Source organism: Triturus cristatus, chromosome 11 (genome assembly GCF_964204655.1).
Source record: "Triturus cristatus chromosome 11, aTriCri1.1, whole genome shotgun sequence".
Taxonomy (NCBI): domain Eukaryota; kingdom Metazoa; phylum Chordata; class Amphibia; order Caudata; family Salamandridae; genus Triturus; species Triturus cristatus.
Window position 1 is genome coordinate 1,113,837,102 of NC_140594.1, and position 16,458 is coordinate 1,113,853,559.

General features: G+C 47.5%; 1 protein-coding gene across 5 annotated transcripts in view; it reads left to right on the plus strand.

Moving 5' to 3' along the window:
- The window catches only part of ABCC5 (ATP binding cassette subfamily C member 5), a 343,171-nt gene that overhangs the window by 270,218 nt on the left and 56,495 nt on the right, over positions 1 to 16,458 (plus strand). For all 5 annotated transcript variants that reach the window (XM_085635623.1, XM_085635619.1, XM_085635620.1 and 2 more), the window contains one exon: positions 10,549 to 10,702. In XM_085635623.1, coding sequence (XP_085491749.1) covers positions 10,549 to 10,702 — 154 coding nt within the window. The remainder of the gene's footprint in view (positions 1 to 10,548; positions 10,703 to 16,458) is intronic.

Below are 16,458 nucleotides of genomic sequence, written 5' to 3' on the forward strand. Positions count from 1 at the left end.
GACATTATTTTTGTTTGTTTTTAAAACATGTAAAGAAACGGCATAGTTATTTACAATGTCAATAGCTTAATCTGTGTGTGGGTGCAAATGCAATAGGTCTCGCATTGGAGAGTGATTAAGCTATTGACATTGTAAATAACAATGGCGTTTCTTTAAATGTTTTAAAAACAAAAACATAAACAAAAATAATGTCATGAGTAATGCCAATAGCTCTAACTTTACCAATGCCGAGACCATTGCATTGTAAATGCTTGTTGCTAAGGTCATCCCTACTTTTTGCTTGGTACCTGATGCAACTTTGACAGAAGAGCACTGGGTTCCTGCGATCCAGGTTCCCAGTGCCAAATCTTTCCCTAAAACTGTACAATTGTTCCCCAAATTGGCAATAACTTTAACCCTTTGCCCTGGGCCCATTTGGCACCAGGACAGGTGGGAAAATTAGCTAGTCAGGAGGTGTATTCTCCTTTCTGGCTAGTGCCACCCCTAAGGTGGGCTACCTGATATGGACATGACTTTTAGAATTCCACCATCTTAGTTTTCGTGGAATTTGGCTCTCTGGGTCAGGGTTATGCCCACTTCCCACTGGAAGTGGTAATATAGAGGGTGTAGACACCCTAAAGGAATGCAGCCCATTGGCTACTACCTGTCACTCCCCTTAACGCCCCTAAAGTGAGTATTTAGGTTTCACTCCCGACTGAGATTCGATGGATCCAGAAGAAGAGAACAAAGAGCTGCGAGAACTGAAGACTTTTGGTGCCAAACCCTGCCTGCCTGCAGTAGCCTTGACCGTCATGACCAGCTACTCGCCCTGCGCCTGAAAATCTTCCAAAAATGCAGGGAGACTGCTAGCCCTTTGCAAATTTCCAGCAATCTCCCTTGGAGTAGAACTACTCCCCACGCAGCCCACAGGCATCAAATGCAAAGTCTGGTTTACCACGTTGCAGTTTTCAGGCCATCCCAATGCAGCATTCTCCCAGGAAGAGCACCATGTGCTCCTGAAGGGCAGATCTGTCCACCCCCAGGCATCGAAAATGCAAAGTCCGGTTTACCGAGTTGCAGTTTCCAGGCCAGCCCAATGCAGCAGCCTCCCAGGAAGAGCACCATGTGCTCCCGAAGGGCAGATCTGTTCTCTCCCCCCCCCCCCCCCCCCCCCACCCCACCCCCACCACCAACCAGAGGTGCAAAGGATCAGTACCTGGGGTACCAAACGCTTGCAGCAAACAGACCATCTGAGAGTCCAATCCTCACTACCACTGTACCAAGACAGAGCAGTCGTCGAGGGACATCAGCACCGCAGAGACTCACTTTGTGTGGCCCAGCTGTCTTGATTTTGCACCCTCACCCGGAGAGAGCGACAACAGCAAGGCGCTCGGACACACCGAGCGCAGCCAAAATTTACACTCTGCACGTGAGCACCCCAGCCTGGGTACCGACTAACTGGTTGTGCCCCCTTGTCGCCAGGAACCTTGTGACCCGAGCCCCCATTTGGGAGCTCCTGGGCTTGTCTCCAAGTCCCCCTGTGCATCCTGTTTCTAGGTGCCCCCCCTTCTTCCTACTGGCGTAGCGTGGACATCTACCAATCTGACCAGCACCTTTGCACCCAGACGCCACAGAGCAGGTAACGAGTAACTGCTGGTGGGACTTTGAACCTTGGCCCCCTACAACCCCAAGTCTCGAAGCAGACCATCAAACTGACTGTAAATAACTGTATGCAACATATGCCTTTTCTCCCATAGGAAAGCATTGCTGCGTAAAGACTCATTTAAGTGAACTGTTTACTTATCTTTGAAAATACATATTTAAAGAAGAACTCGCCTGATAACTAGATTCGTGGTATCAAAATGTATATAAAAACACGAGTTTATTTTTCTAAATTGGTCCCAGACTTATTCTGGAGTGTGTGTCTCATTTATTGCCTCTTTAAGTACAACGAATACTTGGCACTACCCTCTGATAAGCCTAAACTGCTCGCCCACATTACCACAAAAGAGCATTTACTGGCCTGGACTCTTTACACAGTGGACCTCGTTTTGGTCCACTATAAAAAGATCCCGCCTTCCACAGTGTGTTATGTTTAGTGAAGCCAGGCACAGACTGTAAACCGTGCAGTATTGATAGGGTGCTCTTTGTGCAGTCAGGCATAAGCCACGCGGACTTGAATAGCACACCCTGACCCACGCACACTAAAACAAAAAGTGTAGTAATTGTATAGCCCTTCAATGCCTGGTGACACAGCACCCAGGATAATGTGCTGTATGGCTACACAATTATACGGTGCAAAAGGCGAGACCTATTGGCTGTGCCAGTGCTTGTTTATTGTAGGCCTAAGGCATTACAGATGAGACTTTCAGTTGTATGATATGCATGTTGTATTCCTTACTCAGATTGATTTTGTGAAAATGGAATTAAAATAGTTAAAAATACACCTATTAAAGTAGCTATTATTTTTCAAAAGCAGCTGGATTTAGAAGGGTGTGAACTGATTAGCCACCTTAGACTGTTTATCCCTTCATGATTTTTGTTCTTTTCAAATGTCCCTCTGTGCAAGTTCAGAAGAATTGTTCTTTGCTGGTAAGGCTAAACGCAAGAGGCTGTTTCAAGGAGTGCAGTGTTTATTCTTCATGGAGACACAGTTGGAAACACAAGCCAGCTAAAATGTTCCTTTTCAGCCAACCCCAGCCTGAGTACATCTCATCTTACTTTCATACAGGTCTTCGCAGGGTGGGGATGGGAGTAGACTCCAACTAGGGAATTGCTGGATTCTAGGGAGAAGCTGGCGATACCCTCCTGGCCAAGTCACTCCATTGCTAGGCGATGACCAGAGCCTCACCTCACCTGATTGGGGGACTTTGCTGCTGTCTTGCTCTGTCCGCGTTGCTGCCGTTGTCCCTGGGCTCCTTACGCTGTGTGTCTCCCCCGCCACTGCCATTACACCTTTCGGCCGAGAGCAGGGGGAGACCACAGCTCCCAGGCTCCTTCGCGGCTGGTGACGCCACACACGCGCCCGGAGGCGCTCAAAAGAACGCGGCTCCCTCGGGGGAGCGGGATTCCATACCAGAGCCTCACCTCACCTGATTGGGGGACTCTGCTGCTGTTTTGCTCTGTCCGCGTTGCTGCCGTTGTCCCTGGGCTCCTTACACTGTGTGTCTCCCCCGCCACCGCCATTACACCTTTCGGCCGAGAGCGGGGGAGACCACAGCTCCCAGGCTCCTTCGCGGCTGGTGACGCCACACACGCGCCCGGAGGCGCTCAAAAGAACGCGGCTCCCTCCGCGTCGCGGGACGCGCGCGGGCAGCGCCGGGCTAAGCCCGGGCAAAGGTTGGGCCCGTTTAAGCCCGTTAAAGACTGGGTAAGACTGGACTGGGCTTCCCCTCTTATATTTGCTCTTTGGACTGCCGTGTTATTCGTATGCTGTACACTGTACCATTGTTGCCTATTTGACACAATTGCAATTTATTGTGTGGTAGATTGATCACATTAGTATTGGTATGATGACTAGAGGCAGCAGGAGTAAATCTGCTCAAGGGGTAGTGCATGCAATTGGCCCAATTGATCAATACATCACCAGGGCTAATGAGGCAATTAATCATGGTATATCTCTTCTGGAACGCAGGGTGTCCCAGGACCTAGCCTTAGCTAGACGATCCTCCATAGGCCCCTTGGCACTAGCTAAAACACCTACTAATCATGGGGAGATCAGGCCCCTAATTGAAGTCCCAGTGGAAACACACGGGGTCCCAAACTTTGTCGACCTCTCAGTATCACTGGCACTCTCGGATACGCAATTAAGCGAGGTGCCCGAGAGGACGTCGCAACTCGTTGTGAGCCCGAGACAGGAGGTCTCTACTACTGAGCACTTAAGAGGGAAGAGGGAGGGTGCTGTCCCCAAACGGAAGAAGTCCAAGGTAGCAAATAAATGTAAACTTAATAAAAATCCTCCCACTATCCACAAGCCAACTAAGAGTGCACTCCTTCAGAGCACCTCTACTAATTCTGTAGTCGACACGATTCCTCTTTCTTCGATCCTAATTAACCCTAGTGGGTCTGACAGTCTTGGTGAGGGTTGTAAAGTTTGTGAGGTAAATAACCAACTACTATATAGACTGGGTGAACTTATTAAGATTCATTTGCAGCCCTTACAACTTTCTCTCTCTATCATTGAAAAGCAGATAGCCTCCTTGAATGCATCCCTTAAGACCCAGTCGGGTGTTGGGTTGGCCAAACCAGGACAGCCAAAAACAAACACTAATCCAACGGTGGGGCTGAAAGTGACTAATACAGCTTCTAGTGGCCCTAATATCAGTTTAAAGCCACCCTCTGCTGCATTGAAGAAGGGTATAGAGCTATCTGAATCCCCTGTCCCCCCTAATAATATGGAAACTGCACTACTTAAACAAGTAGGCCCTTTGCTTCCTAATGACAAGAGTATAGGGGCTAGTGGGCACCCTATCCATCTACCTCCTGAAGCAGGCCCATATGTTGCAGTCATGACTGGGGTTCCAGAGTTAAACCCAAATACAGAGGAACCGACATTGTCCCTCAAAAACAAGGTACTACATTGGCTCACCACCAATAGACCGCTCCCAGTCCATTGTGGTAGTAAGATCCTAATGGTGCGTAGGGTGCCCTGGCTAGGTAACGAGATGAAATCGATTCAGGTGGATTGCGTTATAGTAAATTTTGATGACCCCCGTACTGCTGACTACATTTGTCGCAGGGTCATGTGGGATAAGATCGATGGAATAGAAATAAAAAGGCTCTTTTTTCTATCCCCCTACAAATAGGTACATTGATAACCCGGCTAGAAATTGGTCCCAAATAAGAACTCGTGACAGAAGAAGGGAGTGGGATGATTGGTCTGCACAGGAAGCCAGAAATATAGCTTCTTCTGTAGGCTGGAGAGGTGTACCAGTTAACAACAGGTTCAGCTGCCTGGAAGCAGTGGATTGACCACCATTGCGATCAGGCTATGGTCCTGAGGGCATCGTACATTATAGCTCCAAATCCTCACAAACTCTTGCCAGACCTACGACCAATAAAAATTCTGTCAGTTGCTATATATCTCCAGTTTTGCAGACTAATAATCAAGAAATTCTGCAATCTATAGTTCTACGCCCCTCCCTTACTTCGCAATCAGGGCCTATTGACGCCCAGTGTCCTTCCCCTATTGAACCTACCCCAACAGTTGCATTTCTGCCCTCTGCTGATCACTTGGGCTCTCATACTAGTACCGGTTATGAACCTATGAGCACCCTGAAGATCCTTAGTTGGAATCTAGCAGGCATTCATAGGAAACTGAGCATACCTGAGTGGAATGCTTTAGTGGGGATGCATGAGATTTGCCTGTTCCAAGAGACTTGGAGCCTGGAACCCCTACACCGAGTTGGTTACGCTATGTATTTCGTTTCAGCAGTACCCCCTAGAAATGGGAAGGGTCGCCCCTCGGGAGGCCTTCTCATTTGGGTAAGCATCGATCTAAAATGCAATATAAAACTTAAGCAAATCAATAGCCCTGACATCTTAGGAATATCCTTAAGAGGCCCTTGTAGAGGTTTAACCCTCGACTTGTACAATATATACGTTAGAGGCACTAAATATGGGTCCATGTCTCCGATAGTGACAATCCTCGAAACGGAGCTTAGAGAAAATATAGCTGGTGCCCAAGTCCTGGTTGCAGGTGATTTTAATTGTACCTATGAGCCGTTAGACTGCTGATACCCTTGACCTGGGCGAGGAAGACGCCAGATGGGGGATCCCAGCCCTAACTATCCCCCCGATCAAAAAATGGTCCCAATGTGCGATCCAGCTCAATGCTCTTTCGCTGGAGTTTGGCCTACGAGCCACAAACGGCCGTACAAGCTCAGATACCATGGGTGCCGCTACATTTAACAGAGTCAACCACACCACAAGGATTGACTATATCTTGCTAGATTTTATACTTTGGGGCCTGGTACAGGATATGGTAGTTTTACCTACTGTTGAAAGCGACCATAACTCGCTCTCTTTATCCCTCACAAATCCTTGGACCAACAATTTAAGAAAAACGTCTTCTAAGCTAACCCAGAACATTTCCGTCGCCGCATGTGGGAGACGGTTGAAGTGGAATATAGTTTCAGTTGATGAAACTGAACTTAATATCATTAATGCTGTCCTCATAGCCTCACAGACGGAGCTGGACAATATTGACTCTGCTTTGTCAAACCTTGCAAAAGCTACATCTATTTTTGAAGGAACACTTAAGGCAATCGGGAATGTATTCTTGAAAAAGGAGTGCACGGGCAAAAATATGGTAACTCGAAAACCAAGAGGCATAAATGAATGGTATACATCGGCTTGTAGGCATGCAAAAACCCTCTTGATCGGGGCTATAAAAAGTAAATCGCAAGTAGCTATACAGCGAGCCAGGAATAATTATAAACAAGTATTGGCAAGCCCAAGGAAGGAATGGGAAGAAGACTTTTGGCGCTCCCTAAAAGAGGCAAGCCACGGGAAAGACTCAAGGCGTTTCTGGGACACAATTAGAGCTAAAAAAGACCAGATTCTGACCTTATAACATGCAAAATCTCTAGTCAAGTCTGGGTTAACCACTTGGCCAAATTGTACACTTGCCCTTTTGGTAATACCATTACTGACACCCCTAAGGATGACCAGGAAAGGGAGGTGGTCTCAGCAAACCGTGACCTCTTAATGAGAAGAGTAGAGCATGTTACTGACACAATTGGCACTACTACGTCACAAAAGGATTGGGAGGTTGACCTAGCAGATCCCGATCCCAATTTCTCTATAAAAGAAATGGAGCTTGCCATCAGTACTATTATGCCCCAAAAGGCGGCCGGGCCAGATGGTATTCCTGGGGACCTGTTACGTTCCGATGTCTCTAAATGGGCTAAACTTATCCACTGCTTGCTCATTGCAATTTGTAAGGGTGCTCCGATTCCTTCATCTTGGAAAGGGGCGGAGGTCGTACCCATTTTCAAAAAAGGGGCTAGGGACGACCCAGCAAACTATAGACCTATAAGCCTGCTGGACATAACACAAAAGGTGGTCGGTAAGGTGTTGTTGGTCAGAATATCACAATGGATTAGCGATAACAACACCCTCTCCGACTACCAGGCAGGCTTCAGAGTGGGCACTGGCACAATAGAGCAAGCATTTAGATTACTGCTAGTGTATTGGAAGGTGGTGGTCATAGGCAAAGGCAGTCTTTATCTTGCGTTTATTGATTTAAAGACTGCCTTTGACCTTGTCCCCAGGGAGACTCTTTGGAGAGTTCTTGATGATATGGGGCTACCCCATCACATTTTATCGTTAATTGTAAGACTCCACGAAAACACTTTTGCTCAGATTAGATGGGGATCAGATGGCGAGAAGACTAGTAGAATCCCGGTTGAGAGAGGGGTTCGCCAGGGATGTGTTCTTGCTCCCACCCTTTTCTCATTATATGTCAATGGTATGGTCGAGCATCTGCTGAAAGATCCTGCAGACGAACCATCCCTGGCGGGGGAGCGTATTCCCACCCTTCTCTTTGCGGATGACACGCTCTTATTGTCTAAATCCCCGATGGGCCTCCAAAAACTACTTAACAACTTCCAGCATTTTTGTGTAGAAAGGGGCTTGGTAATTAATACCGAGAAAACTAAGTTCCTTGTGATGAACCCCCCAAAAAAATCTGTGCGCTCCCCAAAGTTGAACGATATACCCCTGGGAGGGTGGACGTATTCGACTACTTGGGTATCCGTTTGTCACATAATATGCAGTGGGCTCTCCATCTATGTAAAATGCTGTTAGCACACAAGAGGGTAACAGGGGCGCTTTTGAAGGCGCAGCGCTCCTGTGTATTTAGACCTATTGCCCCTGTTATTGAAATCTATGCCGCTAGGGGAGTTAGTTCTGCTCTTTACGGGGCCGAACTGTGGGGCTCATACAATATTAGCGAGTTAACAAGATCTGAGAGGAAGTTTTACAGAGCGATTATGTCACTCCCCCAGGGCACTCCAATGACCCCTCTAATGCTGGACTTGGGCTGTCGACCCATCAGCAATCTAGCAAACCTTCGCCCCCTACTTTTATGGGCTAGGTTGTGGAGAGTCCCGGAGTTAGCAAAATATGCAAAGGGCCTTTCTGAAGTAATGTCATTTCCCGGGTGGCATAAGATAAAATGGCTGAGAGACATGAAAGCCCTCTAATGCAATCTGGGTCTAAGCGAAGCCTGGGAGAATAGGTCTTCTCCTCCGAAAGCAACACTCAAGAAGCTATTCTGGAATTGGATCGCGACCCAACGGAATACTAACAGCGCTTTGGGCAGTCTCACAGAGGATTTTCTGAAATTTAAGGACATGCCAATCCGGGAACCATATTTAGACATTATTGAAAGACCCTTCGACAGGACCCTCTATTTTAAATTCAGAACCGGCTCTCTTCCACTTCGTGCTTTTACATCTCGGTGGAAAACTAAAGCACAGACCACATTATTTTGCCCCTTCTGCACGCACAGAGAAGAGTCTGTGGCACACTTTTTGTTTGAATGCAAGGAGTATGCTCACCCAAGAAGTAGATGGCTAAAGCAATTGTGTCGCTCGCTGGGAACCAGGCACCATGCTGAAGCGCTCCGTATTTTAATGTCCGATTCCCGCCCTTTTTATGCTTGTGTTCTTTAAAAAATTTTATCATGGGCTTGGTCTGTTAGAAGCAAAAGGCTAAAAGCAATTGTTTAATCTGTTTCTTAAATATTTATGATGTCTCCATTTTTTTTTACTGAAGGTATGTTTTTAGGCGAAGTTGTAATCAAATTCTTTTTTAATTGTGAAGCTTTTATGATAAATTTTATCGAAATAAAGCCACTGACTGACTGACTGATATGCATGTTGTATTTCTTACTCGGATTGATTTTGTGAAAATGGAATTATAATAGTTAAAAAATACACCTATTAAAGTAGCTATTATTTTTCAAAAGCAGCTGGATTTAGAAGGGTGTGAACTGATTGGCCACCTTAGACTGTTTATCCCTTCATGATTTTTGTTCTTTTCAAATGTCCCTCTGTGCAAGTTCAGAAGAATTGTTCTTTGCTGGTAAGGCTAAACGCAAGAGGCTGTCTCAAGGAGTGCAGTGTTTATTCTTCATGGAGACACAGTTGGAAACACAAGCCAGCTAAAATGTTCCTTTTCAGCCAACCCCAGCCTGAGTACATCTCCTCTTACTTTCATACCGGTCTTCGCAGGGTGGGGATGGGAGTAGACTCCAACTAGGGAATTGCTGGATTCTAGGGAGAAGCTGGCAATACCCTCCTGGCCAAGTCACTCCATTGCTAGGCGATGACCAGGACAACACAGCGAAAGAGCTCATTGCTTGCTACTGAGCTGAGGCCCTGGGTCTGTTAGTGAGGAAACAAGGCCTCTACCAGGTTCTGACTTGAGACTCATGGATCAGCAAACATACATGTCATGTCTGCTCAAAGAACGAAAACTACCTCCAGAGTAATCGCTGTTTTCAACAACATTCAGGGCCAGTGCATCCCTAATGGGGTAAGGCAGCAGTCTTAGTAAGAGCAATGAATTACAGCAAAACGCCTGGAAAATGGCCTTTTCTGGGTTGTGCAGCAGGAGGAAATAATATTTTTATTGCTTGTAGAACAGAACGTGATATAGAGGACACCGCTTGCACTCCTGTGATCTCCCAGCCACTCAGAACTTGCTTAAAATGTCATATATAGCATTGTAAGACACCGGCGGGGAGGAGGGAGGGGAGGGGAGGGGATTAATGAACCTCTCCAGTTATAAGTGAGCATCACATTTTCAGTGTTTTAGCCGAGAATGCTGGTGGCTTTTCACCACAGATAGGGATACAAGGGCCTGTGCACTTATACTTCTAGTCAGCCTGAATCATTATTCAGAGACGTGCGGTAATGACACTTGCAGAACCACCTCATTGGTGTTCTGGAACAAATCTTCCTGTTCAATCCTCCGGTAAAGAGCCTAGAAATATGGAATGTTGTGCGATGACATTGTTTATCTGTTATTCCTCATTCCTTAGGAAGCCTGTTTAGGATAATTTGTGATCCATTGGTAATAACACCTTTCAGTACTACCAGTATCATGGGTATCTCTCGTATTGGAGCATGTGGTACCCCCATATCTGTAACACTGCAGTAATACTATTACACCCTAATTACAGAAGCAGACATAATGGAAGACAAATTGCAATGTATTTAATGTGTTCTTTACGCTGTAAATTCTGGCACATGTTTCAGCGGGTTCATGAGCAAATGGTTTGCAACAACTCTTTGAAAATCTCTGCCTATGATTCAGGTGTGGCTGAACATGAGCTTAGGAAACTGGAAAAAACTACTTCCAGTGAAATATGTCCTCCTGTTTTCATTGTGCCGTGCTTTTCATTCACATTAATGTGACTTGTGTGCTTTCCCTTGCTTTTTCTCGTTTAGTCTTTGACTTGTGCTCTTTGTTGTAGACCAGATGTGACTACAGATCTGTTCTTTCATATGCATCCAGGAACTCTCAATTAGATACGTTTTCTCTTTTTGTTCTTTACAGTGGATATGCGCCTCCCGTTCCAGGCAGAAATGTTTATCCAGAACGTTATCCTAGTGTTCTTCTGCTTGGGCGTCATCTCTTCAGTCTTCCCCTGGTTTCTTGTGGCAGTCGGACCTCTCGCCGTCCTCTTCACTATCCTGCATGTCGTCTCGAGGTAAGATCCTTAATGAGGTTATGTTGGAGACATTAATTCTGAGATGACTGTCCCCTTTCTGTCTGGATGGTCCTTAGTTTTTAAGACATCAGTCCTGCTTTCTTCAATACTCCCTCGAAGAAAAGGAGAGGAACAAGGGCTAGTAGTTAATAAAGTAGTATTTATTTAGTCCATAAACGCCGTTTTATTGCAAACCTTCTGTGGTGTCTTGACAACTGCTAAAGTACCGACCCCAGCGACCATTTTGGAATAGTTTTCCTCACGCTAATAGCAGGTCCTTGGCTCCTATGTTGGATGTACCATTGAGATGAAGTAATTTGAGATGTTTTATATTCAAGCGTAAGATAAGAGTTTAGGATATGTGTTGCAGAAATTTCCAATGGCAGCGTCGCTCACAGAACACCACGTTAAGAGGACAAAGAGACAGGGAAACCAGAGGGAGATGAAGTTGAAATTGACTGAGACACTCGTGATGTCCAGTTCAGTGGAGGTGATTGCACGGAATATCTGAGTACTGCATGATTACACCCAAAGCCTTAGAGTGCTGTCAATCCTAAGGTGGCAAAACCGAAAGACGACATGGAAACAAGAAATTTACAATACAGTACTAGAGCACACACAAATGTCTGCAAAATGGAGGAATGTATTGCTCACCTTACTTGTTCTGCTCAGGGGTGCTGCTGATTCAGTTAGTTGCCAACATCCCGTTCAGCAAGATCTAAGAGGAGATGTGTTGGGGTGTGGGTCATTAAAACAAAACCTATTTGACCTTAATTTGTATGCCCCGCACATATCGGGCAAGAGTCCCCCCCTCCCCTCCCCCCCCCCCCCCCCCCCCCCCCGCTCCACCCTCAAAAATGCTAGAGCTGGTGGAGTCCATCTGGGAACCCCTATGCTAGGACAATTACAACTGTGAGATTGCAATTGTCCTAGCTCTTGGAAAGGAATATGCTACTTACCAGTATGCATCTGTTCTTGGCATGTAAAGCTGCAGAGCCACACACTTCGGATTCGGATAAGATCGCCATCTGGTGTTGGGCTCGGATGCTTGCAGGTGTTATTGTCATCGGAAGAAGTCTTTTGGTCACGAGATAGGTGACTCCTCCCTTGGACTACAGTGCGCATGGGCATCAACTCCATCCTCAGATTGTTAGTCTCACTAAACCGCTCACAAAGGTCACAGGCAATTTAGATTTGTAGATGCCCAGAGAATGTTGCACCCTAACGACCATGTATGCTACTTCTATCCCCCTTCCACCCGAACATGATCCGATATTAGGCTAGACTACTTCTTCCGTAGCCACAAATTATACAAAGGTTGTTTGGTTATAGACTACGTGGAGAGAAGACTCTCCGATCACTCCCCATTGGTGTTGACTGGTAGTGCCACTAAACGTTAACCTTGCAACCCCACTCGGATACTCACACCTGACCTATGATAAAACTAAGTGTTTAGAACCGCGTACCTAGACATGTTTAAGTATTACTTGCATTCTAACGGGGCTAAGGCCCCAACAAGAACCAATGAATGGGAGGTACTGAAAGTTGTAATACAGGAAGTTTCCATTGGTAAAATATGTAGATTGGGTGGAAAACTGCAGAAGCACGTCACTGAGATGGTCCATAATTGCTGGTTTGGAGCGTGAAGTCTCACATTAGTTCAGTAACAGAAATTTAAACTGGTGGAATTGTATACCAGAATTATAAATATTCATTCACATCTTATCAGAAGCTTCACAGAAAGGGGCACAAGGCAGGAAAAATGCTAGCCTAGTTACTGCGAAGGGAGACTGAGAGGGAAAGTACACTCCAGATAACTGACCCGAAGGGTGAAACACAGATTACTTTAAGGGATATATATAAAGCCTTCCAAGACCTCTGTCAATACTTACATTCTCAGGCCCGGAATTGAACTCTCCTCCAGTCTATGCTCTGGCTCATCCTAGATCATAAAGTGCTGTCTTCGCTAGAAGCCCAACCTGATCTAAATTTACATAAATCCCCTTCACTCCAAATAGCAGCACCAAGATCTGGGGAAGAAACTTTGTTTTCTGAAGTGGGATGAAATGACTGCAGACTGATGGATGGAGGAGAGCCTTTATTTTGTCTATGCTATACAAATTACTGAAACTCCAGCTTTCAGATGTAGGAAAAGGTTGGTGAACTCAGAAGAGAGCATCTTGTGATGTCCAGTGAAGGGATCAGAAATACAGTGATGCCAGACCTGAACACTGCCTTCTGCTATTGTATCTTTCTGTGATCTCACGCTACAGAACTGACTGCATGTTCCCAGGACACACTCTTAAAATGGGGAATGCTGCTGCTATTCTCTAGCATGGACATTACATGCCACATGTTGGAGTTTGCATATCGTATGAGTTTCTGTAAGTTTCTGTAGATTTGGAGCAGTTCTTTACTCTGCAGACTTTCCTAGAGGAAGTATGTGTTCGAGGCATATGAGCTGCAGATTGTACACTTAGCATAGATCGCCATCTGGTGTTGGGCCCGGATGTTTGCAGTTTGTTATTCTTCTTGGACAGTCTTTGGAAGTCACGAGTTTGGTGACTCCTCCTTCGGTCCGTACTGCGCATGGGCTTCGGCTCCATCCTCAGATTGTTTTTTTCCGCCATCGGGCTCGGATGTGATACTTCGTGCTCCGGCTTCGAACTTCTACGGTTCCAGCCTCGACGGAAAATCCTCGTATGTTCGAGTTTCTTCATCATCATCATCTTCATCTCTCGAAGCGGCACTTTTCTCCATCCCGTACATCGGCACCGGCCTTCGGGCCCTCCTCGACTCCGGTCCCGGCCGATGGAAAGGACTCCGTTCAAAAAGTGCCCAAAATGTGGGTCTAAATTTCCCCACACCGACCTCCATCAGGTGTGTAATCTTTGCCTCTCTCCAGAACACGAGGCCAGAGACTGCCCCGCCTGTAAGTCTTTTCGATCGAAGAAAACCATCCGGGATCGAAAAGCTCGACGCACCATGGCGCACTCATCGTCTGCAGCTCCACCGGACATCTTCGGAGACGGCGCCGAAGCTTCGGGGCAAACACACACCGAGCAGGAAGAAGACGTCGTCAGCGCTTCCGAAGCCGACGACTCCGACGTGGAGGACATCACACCGGCGCAGCGGGCCGTGAGTACTGTGCCCCCTCCCACCCCCGTGCCCAAAACCAAAGAGACTCAGGTTACTCCCTCGCCTGCTGGCCTGGGCAAAACCAAGACCAAAGCTTCGATCACCCCACCTTCGGGCTCGGTGTCGAAGCATCCAAAGTCTCACGGCAGCTCGGGATCGAGCCAGCCGACGCCCGGTGCCGAAAAACAGCATCCGGCACCGAAGAAAGCAATATCCAGCTCGACTCCAAAGCCACCGGTGCCGAAGCCTGGACTCTCGGTGCCGACCAAACACAAACATAAATCTGTCGGCACCGACGCTCCTACGCCGAAAACTCCTTCGACGCCGAAAAAACAGGAGGCCCCAAAAAAGCATGGCACACACAAACCATCGAAGCCCTCGGCTCCGAAATCACCGGTGCCGACGGACGATTCGACGCCACTGGCTCTGTTTACACCAGACCCTCTACAAAAGACTCTGTCCAAAGATCCAAAGACTGGACTATTGACTTTAATTATCAAGAAAAGACGCCTTGATACTCCGGCTCCTCCTCCACCACCCAAAAGGAAGGACTCTGCTACTTCTCCCCTCAGAGTGCCCTCCCCACTACCTCCTCCCCTACCTCCTCCACCACCTCCACCCCCTCCCCCTCCCAGGTCCCCGCCACCTCCACCTCACTACGATCCGGCCCCATCCCCAGATCCGGATGATGGGGACCCAGACAATTACCCGGCGGACGTCCCAATGGATCCCACTCCACCAGGGACCCCAGACCCATGGGAGGATTACAATAACCCTGATATACCAGATATACCTCAGGACGACCTATACCCATCCAGGCCGTCTCCTCCAGAGGACTCCTTAGGGTTTCATCATTTAGTGCAGAGAGCAGCACACTACCATGGGGTGGATATGCACAGTGAACCAGTGGAAGAAGACTTCCTACTGGACACATTTGACATACAAGACAAATCCACTTCTATTTTACCCATGCTTAAGGGTGTCACCAAGCACGCTACAGAGGTGTTCAAAGACCCTGTCAGGGCCAGAGTACTGAACCCTAGAATAGAGAAGAAGTACAAAGCGGCACCCACAGACCCTGCATACATTAAGGGCCCTGCTCCCCTAAATTCCCTAGTTGTCTCCACAGCTAGAAAGCGGGCTAACTCCCAATCCTCAGGAGAAGCCCCACCGCCAGACAAGGAATCTAAACTCCTGGACGCGTCTGGTAAACGCACCGCCTCCCAAGCTGCAAACATATGGCGCATTGCAAACACACAAGCACTGCTTGCGCGATATGACAGAGCACACTATGACGAACTAGAGGCTCTTATGCAGCACCTTCCAGAAAAACACAAGCGCAAGGCTCATGACCTAATACAGGAGGGTAAACTAATTACAAACACCTCCATTAAGTGTGCCCTCGATGCAGCCGACACTGCTTCTAGAGCCATAAATACAAGTGTCCTGCTTCGTCGCCATGCCTGGCTCAGGATCTCAGGGTTCAAGCCTGAAGTCCAGGCGTCCATACTCAATCACCCCTTTGACCAGCAAACTCTCTTTGGGCCAAAGGTAGACGAAGCGCTGGAAAAGATGAAAAAGGACACAGACACAGCAAAGTCTATGGGGGCACTCCAAACACAAGCCTCTAAACGTTCTTTTCGACGCTCGTCCTTTCGTGGCACAGGCAGAGGCTCCTCCACCGATAACGCCTCTACCTCCTACAAGTCCCCTCCTCAAAATACCTTTTCAAAGGGCAATCAAAGGGGTGGTTACAGAGGCAACAACAATAAGGGCAGGGGCAAAACCAACAACACCCGTTCTGCCACCATACCCGCACAATGACTCCCCTCCGCTCCCCCCAGACCATCCCACTCCGGTCGGGGGCAGACTACAAGACTTTATCCACACATGGGAGTCCATAACATCAGACAAATGGGTGACCCAAATCATTCGGTCAGGGTACTGTCTCGAACTAACATCTACCCCACCCAATATCCCACCAAGGCACCGTCCAATGTCTCAAGAACATTCCACACTGCTCAAACAAGAGGTACTCTCACTCCTCCAAAAACACGCTATAGAGCAGGTCCCCGTCAATCAACAAAATCTAGGGGTCTACTCCCTATATTTCTTAATACCAAAGAAAGACGGGACCCTCAGACCCATTCTCGACCTCCGGCCTCTAAATGCCTACATACATTCAGACCATTTTCACATGGTCACCCTACAGCAAGTCCTCCCACTCCTCTGCCAGGGAGACTTTCTCACAACCTTGGATCTGAAAGACGCATACTTTCACATTCCAATACACCCCTCTCACAGGAAATACCTCAGGTTCGTGGTGGACGGGCAACATTACCAATTCACGGTTCTCCCCTTCGGGGTCACCACCGCACCACGGGTGTTTACCAAATGCCTAGCAGTAGTAGCAGCACACCTCAGACGTCAACATATTCACGTCTTCCCTTACCTAGACGACTGGCTGATAAAAGCCGCGTCCTACGACCAATGTGTGCAACATACAAACAGCACCATCCAACTGCTCCACCAGCTAGGCTTCACGGTGAACTACCAAAAGTCCCACCTCATACCATCTCACACAAAGCAATATCTCGGGGCCACTATAGACACCTCCA